Source organism: Rosa chinensis, chromosome 1 (assembly GCF_002994745.2).
Source record: "Rosa chinensis cultivar Old Blush chromosome 1, RchiOBHm-V2, whole genome shotgun sequence".
NCBI lineage: Eukaryota > Viridiplantae > Streptophyta > Magnoliopsida > Rosales > Rosaceae > Rosa > Rosa chinensis.
This window is the reverse complement of record NC_037088.1, coordinates 9,492,097-9,507,863: the sequence shown is the minus strand read 5'-3', so window position 1 is coordinate 9,507,863 and position 15,767 is coordinate 9,492,097. Positions and strand designations below refer to the sequence as shown.

The 15,767-nt window shown below is 36.2% G+C and overlaps 1 protein-coding gene across 1 annotated transcript; it reads left to right on the top strand.

The window, feature by feature from the left end:
- Positions 1-7,788: 7,788 nt before the first annotated feature.
- LOC112200120 (protein FAR1-RELATED SEQUENCE 6-like) lies at positions 7,789-8,612 on the top strand. The gene is made up of 2 exons (XM_024341136.1): positions 7,789-8,340; positions 8,433-8,612. Exons 1-2 carry the CDS (start codon positions 7,789-7,791, stop codon positions 8,610-8,612), a joined length of 732 nt encoding a protein of 243 aa, XP_024196904.1.
- The last annotated feature ends 7,155 nt before the right edge of the window (positions 8,613-15,767 follow it).

Sequence of the window (15,767 nt, the reverse complement as noted above, 5' to 3'; positions counted from 1 at the left end):
TGTGGAGTGTTGTAGGACACCTAGTGGAGTGGTTCTCGATTGAACTGACGACTGTACAAGATACAAGAAATGGACTACATACATTGCGCAAGACATCAGTTCTTGAAGATCTTTTGTGTTCTCCTATTTACTCACAGGAGTAGACTACATAGAAAAGAATATTAGTTGTATGGTTAGGGGTGAGAGCGAGGTGATCAGAGGGTTGCTTCTCGTTATGATGTACCATGAATACACCTCAATCTCTCCACTACAAAAAGTGGTTGAGGCATCACCATTTCACACATCAATCGAATCATTCACAACTATACCAATACAAAACAACTTCTTGCTTTCTACAAGAAAGCACATGTAGAAACTGAGGCTAGAGTAGCAGATAATCCACAAGGTACCTAAGCCCAAAACAAGTCCACAAGGTACCTATTGGCAGAAACTCTAGCACCACACTAATGGAGCCACCGCCAGGCCAGGCTGCTGCGCTTCATTTCCAGCCTCCGCATCCTCCAATGGTGCTCCCGTACAAGACAGGCCAACATGAGTTACCAAACCCCACACCTTCTACAAAGCTTGTCAAACTTGAATCTCACTAGAATTTCCACATCATCCTCTACCCAGAATTTTCGCTTGAATAACAGAGGCTAAGATAACTTGATCTCAACCCTAATCTTCATAACTTGACGCCGGAAATTAGGCCGGTCCCATTATTTCAGATAACCTAGAGTACTCAATCATCTTCATTATTCTTCTTGATCTAAAAGCCGGCAGAATCCCCTGTAGCAAGATCTAGTAAGATTATGTCTTGAAGGGATCCCATCGATGGGAGCGACGCTGAAGCACGATTAAATCCCCAAGGCCCACTTCTCCAAACCCTAGCCTTGTCAGCTGGATCAGAGAACGTGAACAAAACCCTACCACTGTCTGCTTCCTCTAGATTAAATAGCCCATTCACGTTCCAAGCTGATCGGAACATGCCCAAGAAAGACTACCACTTCTAATCCCAAGCATAAGCAATTTTCCAACGAGGAACACCTCTAGTTGCTCAGATAGGAATCCTAAGAAGGTCGAAGGTCCACAACCTTCTTCCCTTCTGCGATGGTCAAAGATGATGCCTGCCGCGCTGCTGCAGTGTCAACTGCCTCTATGTTGCACATTAACTGATGATGTTGCTCACTGGACTTCTGAAATCCTAACCTTAGAGAGAAGATGACGTTGTTGTTTAACGTAGTATTTGTTCAGCTGTTTACAAAGAAATGTATAACTATTAAAATCAATGAGGCAAAGAAAAAAGGAACTGGTCAAACCAATTGTTGGATATGATGATTAGGATATTATACGGCTACTGTAGAAAACTTGGCAGAATGAGGACAAAAATTGACCTTGATCCATGTGAGATAACTTTATACCATTATCTATACTATTATTAAGAGAAGAGGCTTTGTTAGCCAAAATTAAAATTTTTGACAGATTTAACCCTGAAAAATGAAAAAACTTTGAGAATAAATTAAATCACAAGGGTAAATAGGACAATTATAAAATATATTTTTATTCAGAAAATTAAAAAGAAATGATTCCACAACCCCCACTTTTCTCTCCCACTATTTTCTCTCTGCAATAACTACCCACTGAATCTATTTCTTCTAGAGATAACTTTTTTTTTTTTTACAATTAAATTTTTCTTACACATGCAGAGCATGTGATTACAGACTAGTATTTATTATTTGTCGGTGCTTTTTCATCATCCCTTAGACATTTCTAGTTTCATTGCTGCGGAGGTTATGACAGTGATCAAGGCAATCGAGCTTTCAAGGGTTCGTGATTGGAAGCATATTTGGCTTGAAGTTGACTCGTTCCTAATTCTGAATTTTCTCTGCTCTCCTCAAATGGTACCTTGGCAATTATAGGAGGCATGGAAAAATTGTGTGCATCGCATTTCAATGATGCAATTTCGTTGTTCACATATTTTTCGTGAAGGAAACCAAGTGGCTGATGCTTTGGCCAATTTTGGCGCTTCAGGTATGGGGTTTACTTGGTTTGATTCATCTCCAAGCTTTGTTAATCAATTTTATTTAAGAGATAAGTTGGGTCTCCCTAGTTTTCGTTTTAGATGAGTTTTTTTGTTTTGGAAGGCAGGATGTTCTTTTGTTTTACATCTGGGAAGTGTAAGATTTTTACTTGTATTTCTCTTTATTTTTAATAAATCTTTTTCCTCGCATTTGCGAGGTTTGATTCCACAAAAAAAAAAAAAAAGATTTCTCAAAAGGTAACCCAACAAAAGGGGTGTGTTGCTCCTCCATACATTGTGAGCTGCTTCAAATATTTAACAGGAGGCAATGATATAGGGCCTCAATGAGGCCTAAGATTTGTGGCCTCAATCCTAGGTGTCAAGCCATGTCACATATACACCTCACTAATTTATCAAATCATGCCATGTCATTCTTGAATAAAAAGACTATCTTATTCTTTCAAAATCTAATGACTGTAAATTATTTTAGTTTTCTTCAAGAAAAGATATATTATTTTATTTTTTTCTTTTTCTTTTTTTATTATATACTAGATGGGCCACACACACTATGTGTGTGAATATTGATTTTTTTTAATAGGAATTGGAATTTTTTTGTTACATGAGTGGGTAGTTTTTCATAGAAGTTGGTAGTTTTTTTCAAGTTCTTATCTGTTTCACTTTCACTATTTTTCTTTTCTTTTTCCTATTTTCTGTTTATTTTTTAATTTGACTATATTACCCCTATTTAATTTATGAGTTGTAAAGTTTTTTAATATTTCAAGGTCATTTTGGTACATTTTTTTTGTTTTGACTAACAAAACCTCTTCTGTTAATAATAGTATAGATATATATATATATATATATAATTCGTCTAAAAAAATTATATATATATATATATATATGTTGTTGAATATATAATGGCTCTAAATTATTTTTTTAAAAGAAACCTCTAAAAAAAATATTGTTTGGTTTTTTTCCTTTCTTTCTTTTTCAATATTTTGGATTTTTTTTCATTATACTTATTTAAAAAAAAGTTTGGGTGTATATATATATATATAATTCGTTCAAAAAAAAGTTTTATATATATATATAATTCGTCCAAAAAATTTATATATTTTCGATGGAGAATTAATGTGGTGTGTATATATAATATATATATATATATATAAATATATATTAATATAGTAATTATAATCCATGAAATCTGGTAAATTGAAGTAATATTCAAATCTTTTAATAAATGAATTTAATAAAATTAATGGAAGATTAGTTACCTTACATTAAGAAGTTATTTTGAAAAGTCAAAAATTAAATTGTATTCACAAAAATGGAAAGAAAATGTATTTATATCGTAATTTTAACTCATAAAATATGGTGATTGAAGAGGTAAGAAAGTATCATTAATATATTGAATTTGAAAAATATTCCGTGTTAATAGCATCCATAATTATAATCTATAATCTAAATGGAAGGAAGAAAATAATAATAAAATCAAATCTAACGTTTAAACTCTAGCTTTTAAAAGAGGAAAAAAAAAAAAGAGTTTTTCTATTGGAACCTCCAAATTTACTCACTTGACCTCTATGCTTTTTACACCTCTTATCAAATTTTCAAATACTAAATTTACTCACTAAACCTCACTAAACTCCCTCAAATAACCTTACTCATATAATTTGTAAACAAATTATTATCTTTAAAATAAAAAATTTAGTCATTTCAATGATTTAATCATTCTATAAATCTTAACTAAATATGCATTTCTTAATCAAACTTGAGTTTCAAAAAATAATGTCTAATCAATAAGAAAATGCCATGAACTATTAGTTTTTTTTTTCCTATTTTAGCTATGCAAAAAAAAAAAACATTTGTTTTTATTCTCAAACAAAAAAATCATTCATTTTTTAATGTTTATTTTTTCTGTATTTTTTGTACCACATGATTAATTATTTAAATACTTTTTTTTTTGGCAAATATAATGGATTGTTTTAGATTTAGGTCATAAATCATAAGAGGATTTATTTTGTTTTCCCTCACCAATATGTGTTCAACATATATATCATATATTTTTATGTCATATGATCTTAATCATATTTTTAATTCTTATTAAATATATATGAATGCTTTAATGAGTATGTAGTGAAATTGGAAAATGAAAATAGATAAGGAAAATAATAAGGAATACAATCTAATATTATTGAATTGGAAAGTCTACATAAAATAAATATAATATTTTTTTTTATATAATTATTGTCCTTAATAGTCATTTTATAATAGGTTATATACGTAATTTAATAATTCATAATAGAGTGAGGTCAAGTGAGCAGATTTGAAGGTCCTAATAGAAACTCTCAAAAAAGAACAAAAGAAAAAGTAGAGAGCCTACAAATTAACTAAAGCTTGGTCAACGACATCCATAGGAAGGTATGTAATCTTTTTGTTTTCTCTTACACGTACTGGTGATAATCTTTTTGTTCATGGTGTACTCTTACTAGAACTAATGGATGGAAATGATACCTCACATGTCAGGACCCACCCCGGAATTACCCTCCTAACTCCAAGATGGACCTGCGGGGCTCACTTTTCAGGAAAATTCGACAGAACCTCCCCTAAAAGTGGACAACCCTAAACCTGCTGAAAACACTTCTAAGTATAATAAATTCTATGCTTGAAGCCACCCTGCTTCCTAGCAACATTCCGCAAGTTTCCAAGTATAAACATCGAACTACACAAACATAACCACTTATATAAATTACAACCCAGCAAGTCAAATCATTCGACTTCCTCCCATATTATACAACTCTCATACACACATAATTATACAAATGTATAAATCCACCCTTTTTAAGTAATCAGAGCAATCTAAGGAACACACTCGAAATATAATACATAAAGTAGGTTAATAAATAACCTACTGAGGATAGATGTCAAAGGTGGTGCTAGCTTCCACTCCTAAGCCGGTCAGCAACGCTGCGAACTGGGCAATTGAAACCAAAGGGCCCAGGGGGAAAGTACATAAAAATGTTAGCGTGAGTGGACAAAATAAATAAGTATAAAGGGATAAAAGTTTATACTTTCCCACAAACTTCAATTATAAAATCTCGATGCATGCAACGTTTATAAAATATATTTCCTTAAATTCAAAACTCATGAAAAACATACCAGCCCCGCTGGTTAAAAGAAGTCGGACTAGCCCCGCTAGTCAAGTAATGATAAAATATGGGGAAGAAATTTCACCATACGAAAGAAGGGAGCCTCCTAGGCTCGGGTCAGAGTGTCCCACACTCTGGAGCATCCCATGCTCTGCTCTTACTCACCCACAAACACATAGTAAGCAGGGAGGAGTACTAATAGGCTAGCTAGCAATAAAATATATCGACCCAGGTATGGTGGGTAAAAACTAATAAAATCCAATAAATTCTTAAGGCTTCCCCATGTCCCACGAATAAAGAAAACACGGGTACGATTCCCAACTGTACCCGGAAATTCTCGTAAAGTCGTATAAATTAACGGCGTGTCCCACACGCTAAAGGAATAAATAGATTGTCAATGAGGCATTCCCAATGCCAAAATCGAAAATCGATAAATAAACATGGAGATTTACTCCAACGAAACTCAATTTGCAAATAAAGTCTCAAATCGATGAATATAAATATAATATAAATAGTATAAATCCAGAAATCACATCAAATATAAATTCGAATCCGAGCATAAGAACGTAATAACCAAAACTCACAACCGGTATAAATCAATATTTATTTCATGAGAATCATTATCGAAAACAAATTCACGAAATAATTCGCAATCAAATTTATATGCTCGGAAAATAATATGTTAATAAAATAGAACATGCTTTAATAAATAAATGCATGCATCACTTATTTGAAAACAAAAGTCCACTCACAGTGTACGGCTAAGCCTGCCGTCGATCCGAACCCTCCTTGAGGGAATCCTCCTCACGTCCTGTACAATATAACGTTCGTAAACCCTTAATTTACTGGATGGAAAACTAAATTACGATAAATAAACCAAATCCTAACATTATCTTTATTGCCCAAAACCTCCCAATCTTCTTCACTAATGTTATTCCCTTAATGTATGGGCTTAAAGGCCGAACCAAAGAAATCCGATGGATGAATTCCTCGTAATTCAATTATCAATTTCCACCCTTGAACAAACATCAAAATCCATACTCACTCTTCTCCAATTCTATCCCCAAAGTTGCAATTATGGAACTAAATGTATAATTGACTAATTATCTTAACAACAGAAGTCAAAGTTCGGCCAAACACCGTCTCACGCGCCACCAACAGTGGCGGCGCGTGGCACCCACGCGCCGGTACCAACCTCCACCACCGGCTACCAAATTCCATGTATAGCTACAACTCAACACACTGATTAATCTTCTCAACTACAACATATCCCAATTTTACCTGGAAATGGTCGAATTTGGCCGGCGAAGATAACCCAGAAATTCAAGAACCCTAGGTTATCGATTCGGCCTCTACACGGCAAATCTTGATTTGAGGCTAGGGGCGAAATGATCTCCGTCGAAAACCAAGCCTTCGACGCCGATATGGTGACCGGAGGTGGCCGGAATCGCCGGAAATCGACAATAATGGCGAACTGCTACAGTGACTTCCCCTCTCAAAATTGAGCTTCTCCGGCCAAATCTCCGTAAAATACCTCCACAGATGTGACAAGGGGAAGGAGACGAGCTTGGGGATGGCCGGATTGCGTCCTGGGTCGGCTAGAGGAGGAAGAAATCGAAGGGGAAAGATCGGGCCGAAAGGGAGGAAGGGTTGGGGAAGGAGAAGAGAGAGTTACCGGGGGCTAGGTAGATTTTCCGAAAATGGAAATCTACCAACAGTAACTTCCATATATATACATAAATTACCATGAACAGTGACTCCTACATTTTTGGCCATAACTCTCACATATTAACTCCAATTTTTACGCACCACATATGCACGTGCTCGATTTAAAGTCCTCTACAATTTTCATGAAGAACGTTTCCTCAAATTTTGACCCGAACAAAAAGTCAACTTTTAGGGCCACTAAAATATCGATAGAAAGTAAAAATTGAAAGTATTCGACAATTACCGTCTAAATAGTGAGTAAATCGTTAATTCTAGGTTCGGGACGTAACATCACAAGTACCCTACGTCAAGGAAGATGATGACGTGATTATATCGAACGAAGTTGAATAAGATGATGGAGATATTCTAGAAAGAGGAATGAGATTTAATTCTTATGATGGTATGTATGATTATTGTGAAGATTATGCTAAGAAGTCAGGTCGGGCAATTAGAAAAAGATCCAAACCCAAAAAAGAGGGAGCAATTAAGTACGTCCAGCTTGTATGTTCAAGAGCATTGAGAGGTAAATCCCCTAAAGAAAGTGAGCCGAAATCTTCACAGATAACTTGGTGTTTTGAGCGTATCCGAGCAGTGCTTAAGTCAGATGGGGAGTACAATTTGACCATAGTATGTCTAGAGCATAATCATCCATTGTGTCCAACAACAGCCAGACGTATAAGGAAATATAGAGAGCTGGATCAACATTCAAAAGATAGGTTTTGTTTTAATGAAGAGGCTGGTGTTCGACAATCCAAAAGTTATCATGCTATACTGACTGAAAAAGGTGGATACGCAAATTTGGGATATAGCGAAAGAGATGCACGAAACTTTATTGACAAGAGAAGAAGATTGAAACTTCAGAGTGGTGATGCAGATGCCCTGCATAGATATTTCATTATGATGAAAAAAAATAATCCCAACTTTTTTTATTCCATGGATCTTGATGAAGAAGGTCGACTAAGGAACCTCTTTTGGGCTGATGCTAGGAGTAGAGCAACTTGTGAAGATTTCGGAGATGTTATCACATTTGACACGACATGCTTGACCAATAAATATGATATGCCATTTGCTCCTTTTGTTGGAGTAAATCATCATGGTCAGTCTTTATTATTGGGTTGTGGCTTGCTTTGTGATGAGACTACAATGTCATTTACATGGCTATTTGAGGTGTGGAAGACATGCATGAAGGGAAAATCTCCAAATGCTATAATTACTGATCAATGTGCAGCAATGAAAAATGCTATTGAGGTTATGTTTCCAAATGCTAAACATCGATGGTGCTTGTGGCATATTATGGAAAAGATTCCAAAAAAGCTCAGGGGTTACAAAAAAGAATACGAGGAGATAAAGACTATTATGACTGATGCAGTATATGAAGCATTAACTATTGATGACTTTGAGAGAGAATGGACATCCATGCGTGAGAAATATTTTCCCAATGGAGATAATTGGTTAGATGGGTTGTATAAAGAAAGGCATCGATGGGTTCCTATATATTTGAAAGATACATTTGGGCTGGAATGTCAACTACGCAATGGAGTGAAAGCATTAATTCATACTTTGACAAATATGTGAAGTCGAAAACCAGTTTGAAAATCTTTGTAGAACAATATGGAGCAGCCATGGCAGATAAGATTGAAAAGGAAGAGCAAGAAGAATTTAATACGTTGTCTAGAGGTGTAGAACCATTTAGTGGTTTCAAGTTTGAGAAACAATTTCGAGATGCTTATACAAATGCAAAATTCAAAGAGTTTTAGGATGAGTTAAGGGCAAATGTGTATTGTAACTCATGGCCTGCAAAAGAAGAAGGTGCACTTTGTACGCACACAGTCATGGAATCTCGCTATAAAAAGAAGAAGAAAAGGAAGAAAACAGAAAGTACTTTTGAAAGCATCATTGAAGAAGAAGCTGAAATACAAGGGTCCTATATGTCACTATGTTGAGTTTGATAAAGATTCGAATGACATTATGTGTACATGTCGTTTGTTTGAGTTTAGAGGAATATTGTGTAGACACATAATCAGCATACTGATTCAAAGAGGGTTGGCGACAGAGTATTGACACGATGGAAGAAAAATCTGAAGAGAAGTTATAGTTTCATAAAAGGTTGTTATGATGACTCCAAATTTATAGAAGTGAGGACCCTTCAGAATAAAATGTTGGAAGCATTCCATGACCTTATAAACTTTGTTGAAGGTGAGGAGCTAACCGACATTGTTCTTCAAGGTATAAAAGAATTAAAAGCGAAGGTGCTCCAGTCCAAGCTGGTATCCAAGGTGAATCCCTCTACACAAACACCATCATTAGAAGAACTAATACCAACCAAAAAAATTCTTGGTCCGAAAATTGTGAAACGAGTAGGTTGTTCAACATTCAAGAGAAAGATTTCCAGAGCCGAAGAGGCAATTCAAAAAGCAAAGAAAAGATGGCACAAGAGGAAAGTCACGCAGTCAACAATGCCAAATAAGGTATTTCAACTTTCATATATGTAATTTGTATTATGAATCTGAAAAGTTATTTACAGACTACATGTTAATCGTTAACCATATTTCTTTGTAGCGTTCTAGAAATATAGTAGAAGATGAGAATGCATAAAATACTGGAGTTAATAACTCTACACCACCACATGACTATGATCCTCCCGAAACACCGAGCAACATCAACTCTACAACTTTTAGAGTCGAGTCTACTCCATTAAGCAATTGTGGCCATCCCATTACACCACCAAATGTAATGTTTTTGTTTAATTATCTTCAATTATATATATATATATATATATTTTCAAGTATATTACTTTTTGTAATTATTTTTTCTTGTTTATTGTAATAGGCAAACTCCAACTTCTATATGGACAGTAACAATATGTCTCCTGTTGTAAATAATTATGGCTAATATCATGTAAATAGATGGAGAGTCATATATGTCTTTCACTATAGATTAGTGATCGATAGGATTGTTAATAGGATTAATTGACGTTGCTATTAAATGTTGCCTATTTGTATACATCATGTACTCCTATATAAACCCCCTCATGGTGAGATAAATAGACACACAATCTGATTCTCTGTGTCCAAACTCTCTCTCTCTCTCTCTCAAAAATTTTTCTGTTTTACAACACGTTATCAGCACGAAGCTCTAACCCAAGCCCTAGCCAGAGAAAAAAAAAAAAACCCCCCTGCTGCAGCCTGTTTGCACGCCCCGAAACCTCTTGATCGGGACCTCAGATCAAAATATTTCCTTCATCAAAGTTGTTCGTCTCTGCCTCTTCTATGTGACCTCCAAATTTCAGCCTTATTGGAGTCATTTTGAGACCTGTACACCATTCGAAGTGGGAGCTGTCCAGAAGAGGCGAATAGCTCTTGGATTGGCTGAGAAGACAACCTTCTCAGTTCTGCACACATAAGCTGAAGATTCATCCGTCCTTCATCAAGTAATGTTTTCCAAAATCTAATTTTATATTCATGCTTCTTGCTTATTGAAGCCTATTGATTGAATATGAAAAATCACCATAATGCATGAACCCTAGCAAATCCTACATGATTTATTTACTTGGTATACGTATTTGTATATATTTGTTCATGTGTTTTGGATTGTTTGATTGGAAAAGAAAAAAAAATTAGGATACTTTGGCTACACTTGGTCCAGTAGCACTAATTCACAACTAAAGAGCATCAATCAGCACTTGGTCCAGTAGCACTAATTCACAACTAAAGAGCATCAATCAATCATGCAAAAATAAAATCTACTATTTCTGGGATTCAAACCCAGACACAGTGTGTACCAGCACAGCATGTTGTCCACTGTGCCATTATGGCTAATTGGTAATTATCACCACCATTTAATATTAATACTGCCAGAAGCAGATTCAACTCCATTTAATTGGTGATTGATCAATTGATTCAATTCATGTTTTAGTTTTGATTGACATTTATCCAAAACAATTGCCATAATAATTTCACAATGTATCTTTTATTACTACATCTGAATATTGTGTATTGTGTGATTTATGGGCTTAATTTTTGGTTACACAAATTTAAATCTGCCATTATAATTCTTTATGCTAGAAGTATTATGGGCTAAATTATTACGTGATTATTACATAAACATTATGCCAGAAGCATTTGCCAAATTTATTACCTGTACGTAATGCCAGAAGCATTAATGGGATTTGAACCCATTTCCTTAGGTATATAACCGCTGCATTAATTTATTTATGTTACGATTTAATAACATATATTGAATTTGGTTTTGTTATAATTGTGAATATTAATAGAGGCTGAGTCAGAAGCTCAAATCAAGCCCAAAGTCATAACAACAAATTCGAGCCAGAAGCTCAGGCCCAAGTTGCAAGGCTAGAATAGCAGCTCACTACATGTTACCATGACAAAAGTTATGAATCTTCTCAAAGTAGGCTCATCCAGTTGGATGCGATGTCTAGGTAAGGTTCAGATGAGGCTGTGTACTTAAGTGAGCCTCGCTCCACCTAAACCTCATCCTTCCTTACCTGATCGTATTCAATTGGAGTTACCGAAAGGGTTGAGTAATAATTTTTCATTATTTGGCAGACCAACCTGAGCCCAGCAGGCCCAATCTCCCTCCACGGGACCTAGCAGCCCAGCAGGCCTCACATACTCTTTGACTAGCACATGAAAGACTAGGTCACGAGCCCGCAGACTAAGCTCGATAGGCTTCACTATCAAGCCCACTCCTTCTTTGGTCCAGCAGAATCAAAATAAAAGGAAAAAATGATTTCTTATTGTAAATAGATTCTCCATATCTAATATGTGTAATTAATTGCCAGAAGCATTTATTTACATAATTGTGTGATAATTAATCTGTTATATTACTAGCATGCAATTAATATCTCAATTGATTTATGATTTCCATTTATCCAATTTGTGAGATATTATTACAATTTACTTTATTCAATATTTTATGTTATTTGTCTAAATTTTCGCACTAGAATATATGTGTAGAAAATGCAGGTACCTAATGAACTAGAAGTTCTAAATGAACCAGTAGTTCATACATAAATCTAACTTGTAGTTTCGATAATGCCATTTAAGAAACTTGAAGTTTCTTTCATAAATTCACCACACATGATAAAACCAGTAGATTTTACATGTCTAATCCGATTTTTCATACCATGTCATAGAACCTGAAGTTCTCATTACTTGCTTATGGATGATATTACCCAAAGCACTAATATTATTTGTTCTTTTCCTGTAAGAAATGTCAAATTTCAACATGTTTGACTTTGTTGCTTTGGAGGTCTCAAGAAGAAACTATCTAAAGTGGACACAAGATATGAAAATTCATCTGACTATAAAGAAGATGAGATCAATAATAGATATTGACAATGTCGTCACTAAGGTTTTTAAGGCGAGTGCCATAATGTTCATAAAGAAACATATGGAGAAAGCACTCCAAGTTGAGTATCCGATGAAGAGGATATACAGACTCTTTGGGTCGCTCTGGAAGAGCACTTTCACCATCAGATGACCATTTCTTGCTTGAAGCAAGACATGATTGGCAGAACGAAATTAACCCATATGACCGTCTGCCACTTGGCCAAAGACCAAGAGACCACGTAATTAGGCTCCACGTGGTAGGAACCATGATGCCATAACTCAGCAAGCCCAAGTTGAAAGGAACACTGGTCCGGCCTATCGCCATCAGAATCAGCATGATCTTTGTTATCGATGTGGAGGAATTGACTGCTGGTCCCGCACCTGTTGTGCGATAGCCGAAGCAGTAGATGAGTATTATGCCGGTCGCGGAACTCGAAATACCAACTTTATTGAAGGGTAATTTTCTATCAATTCCACACTAGAGATCATGGATTTTCAGGCAGTTACTGAACATACCGATGATTAGAACTCGAAGACATGGGTATAATTGATCCCTTGTGTCATATCTATTTCATCTTAATGAATGAAACATCTTCGGATTATTTTTGGTGATTTATGTTTTCAATCATTTTGGATTATGAAAATGTGGTTATGTTCGAATGTATTTAATTCAATAAACTTATTTATACATGTGATCCATTGAATTAAATAAATGAATAGACATATTCTGTGGGGAAGTTTGTTGTCTGGTTAAAAGTGCTATTACACACACCATACTCCCAGATCGGAGATGTTTTTCAAACTTATTGTCTATTCATACCTTTGTGACAACCGTTTCAGGGCAATCCAACCTGATAGAGGGCTATGGCAAAGCCTACTTTATGTTGTCCAATGGTACTGAACTTACCATTAATGAGGCCTTATATTCTCCACATTCCAGAAGAACGTTATTGGATATTAAGGATATTCGAACCAACAGTTATCATGTTGAAACTACTGAGAAAAATGCGTGGAATATCTTTGCATAACCTCCGCGTGTGTGGCCAGAAGCGTACATTGGAGAAATTGAAATCTGTTAGTTAGAAGCTAACCAATTCAAGCAACTACTTGCTATGGCATGACCTTTTGGGACACCCAGGTCAAAGTATGATGCACTGTATCCTCAACTCATCGTAGGTGCATCCCCTTCTGAATAAGGGACCTGTATATAATGACACACTATGCCATACTCATTAAGAATATTTAATACTAGACCATCATATGCAAAGACTAGTACATACACCACTATTTTTCTGCATAGAATGCAAGAGAAATTTGTGGACATATCCAACCACCATGTGGACCAGTTAAATATTAATGGTTTTGGTTGATGTATTGACAAAGTGATCACTTGTTACACTACTGTCCATAAGAAAATACTGCTTTTGCTAAACTCTCGCCCAGATTATGAAATTGAGGGCTCACGACTCGGATTATCCCATAAAGTCCATAAGACTTGATAATACCGGAGAGTTTACATCGAAGTCTTTCAATGATTATTGCATATCCTTTGGGATTGATGCTGAACATTTAGTTCCCTATGTTCACACCCAAGATGGTCTCACAGATAGAATCTTGGTAATGCGCACCAAGCTTCTAATTTCTGCATGGAGCTATGCAATCTTGCATGCAGCTATGTTGGTCCCGTTGAGGCCCACTGCTACCAACCTTACTCCGCGTTACAGCTGGTGACTGGGTACGAACCTGATGTTTCACACTTATGCGCATTTAGGTATGCAGTCCTCGTGCCAATTGTGCCGTCACAACGTACATACTTGGGTCCTCAACAAAGGATGGGCATACATGTCGATTATGAATCTCATCCATTATGTGCTCTTTCGAGCCCTTGACAGGCGATCTCTTTACCGCTAGATTTGCGGATTGTCACTTGGATGAGACAGTCTTCCCGCCGTTAGGGAGAGTTAAGAACGTTACCGTTCTTGATGAACGATATGAATTGACGTGGAATGTCCCCACTATGTCTCATCTTGATCCCCGAACCGCACAATGTGATAATGAAGTGCGGAGAATTCTAGATCTACAGAGTGTAGCCCAAAATATGCTAGATGCTTTCTCTGATCTAGCTAAAGTGACGAGATCATATATACCTGCTGCAAATGTGCCTGCAAGGATAGACGTCCCTGTAGGATGTGTCATTCCAGATGGACGAGGTACGACCATGGCGGCTAACCAGTCATATATCCCTGCCCTAAAGTGAGGTAGACCATTAGGTTAGAAGGGTTCTTATCCCTAGAAGAGGGTAAACTTGGCACAAACGAATCCTCTTGAAATCGCAATCTCAAACCGATTCAGCTCACGAGATAAATCCGGATTATGGGTATGTCCTAGAAGAGACTATGTTGGGGGACGCTCCAACATTTGAACCCACTCCCGAGAATAGAGAAATCTTGGTAAATTTAGTGAGATTTGGAATTCGAATGAGATCATCATCGATGATATATTAGTATTTGCGGTGGCCACCAAATCTATAATATGTGATGACCTCGAACCTTGCTTTGTTGATCAATATCAATGAAAAGACGACTGGCTAACCAGGAAATAAGCAATCCAGGTCAAAATAGATTCTTTGACAAAGAGAAAGGTGTTTGGACCTGTTGTTCCTACAGCTCCCCATGTTAAACCCGTAGAATTTAAATGGGTATTTGTAAGGAAGCGTAATGAGAAAAACGAGATTGTGATACACAAGGCTCGTCTAGTGGCGCAATAATTTTCTCAACGCCTTGTGGTTGATTACGAGGAGACGTATTCTCCCGTAATGGACGTCATAACGTTCCACTACCTTTTCAGTTTGGTAGTTTCTGAAAAACTGAATATGCAGCTTATGAATGTGGTCACAACTTATCTCTATGGGGATGATAATACAGAGATATACATGAAAGTTCCTGAAGGACTTATGATACTCGATGCAAATAGTTCTAGACCACTAAACACGCTCTCCATTAGTTTTGAGGCGTTCACTTTATAGATTGAAACAATCTAGACGGAGGTGGTATAACCGTCTAAGTGAATATTTGATCGGGATATGATATGTGAATAATAAACTATGCCCATGCGTGTTTATTAAGGAAACAAGTTCTGGGTTTGCAGTTATAGCGGTCTATGTCAAAGACATGAATTTGATTGATATTCCTGAAGAGATCAAGGAAACCGCAAAGAACCTGAAGTCGGAATTTGAGATGAAAGGCCTTGGGAGAACAAATTATTGTCTCGACCTAGAGCTCGAGCACAGTGCAGATGAAAAATTTGGTCCAACAACCAAATTACAATCCAGAAGATGTTAAGACGCTTTAATGAGGATAAAAGCAAGCACACCCATGGTCATCTAAAGTCTAAAGAGAACCGTATCATTCTGCAAATGATAACGAAGAGATATTGGTGCCAGAAGTCCCATATCTAAGTGCAATAGGCGCATTATTGTACTTGGCTCAATGCCCTAGACAGGACATCTCATTCGATGTGAACTTGTTAGCTAGATATAGCTCTGCGCCAACATGCCGCCAT

Excerpts from the sequence above, each read along its gene's own strand:
- LOC112200120 (XM_024341136.1), top strand. The coding sequence starts at position 7,789 with ATGGATCTTGATGAAGAAGGTCGACTAAGGAACCTCTTTTGGGCTGAT. Across the intron at positions 8,341-8,432 it reads ATAAAGAAAGGCATCGATGG|TCGAAAACCAGTTTGAAAAT; the intron begins GTTCCTATATAT and ends AAATATGTGAAG.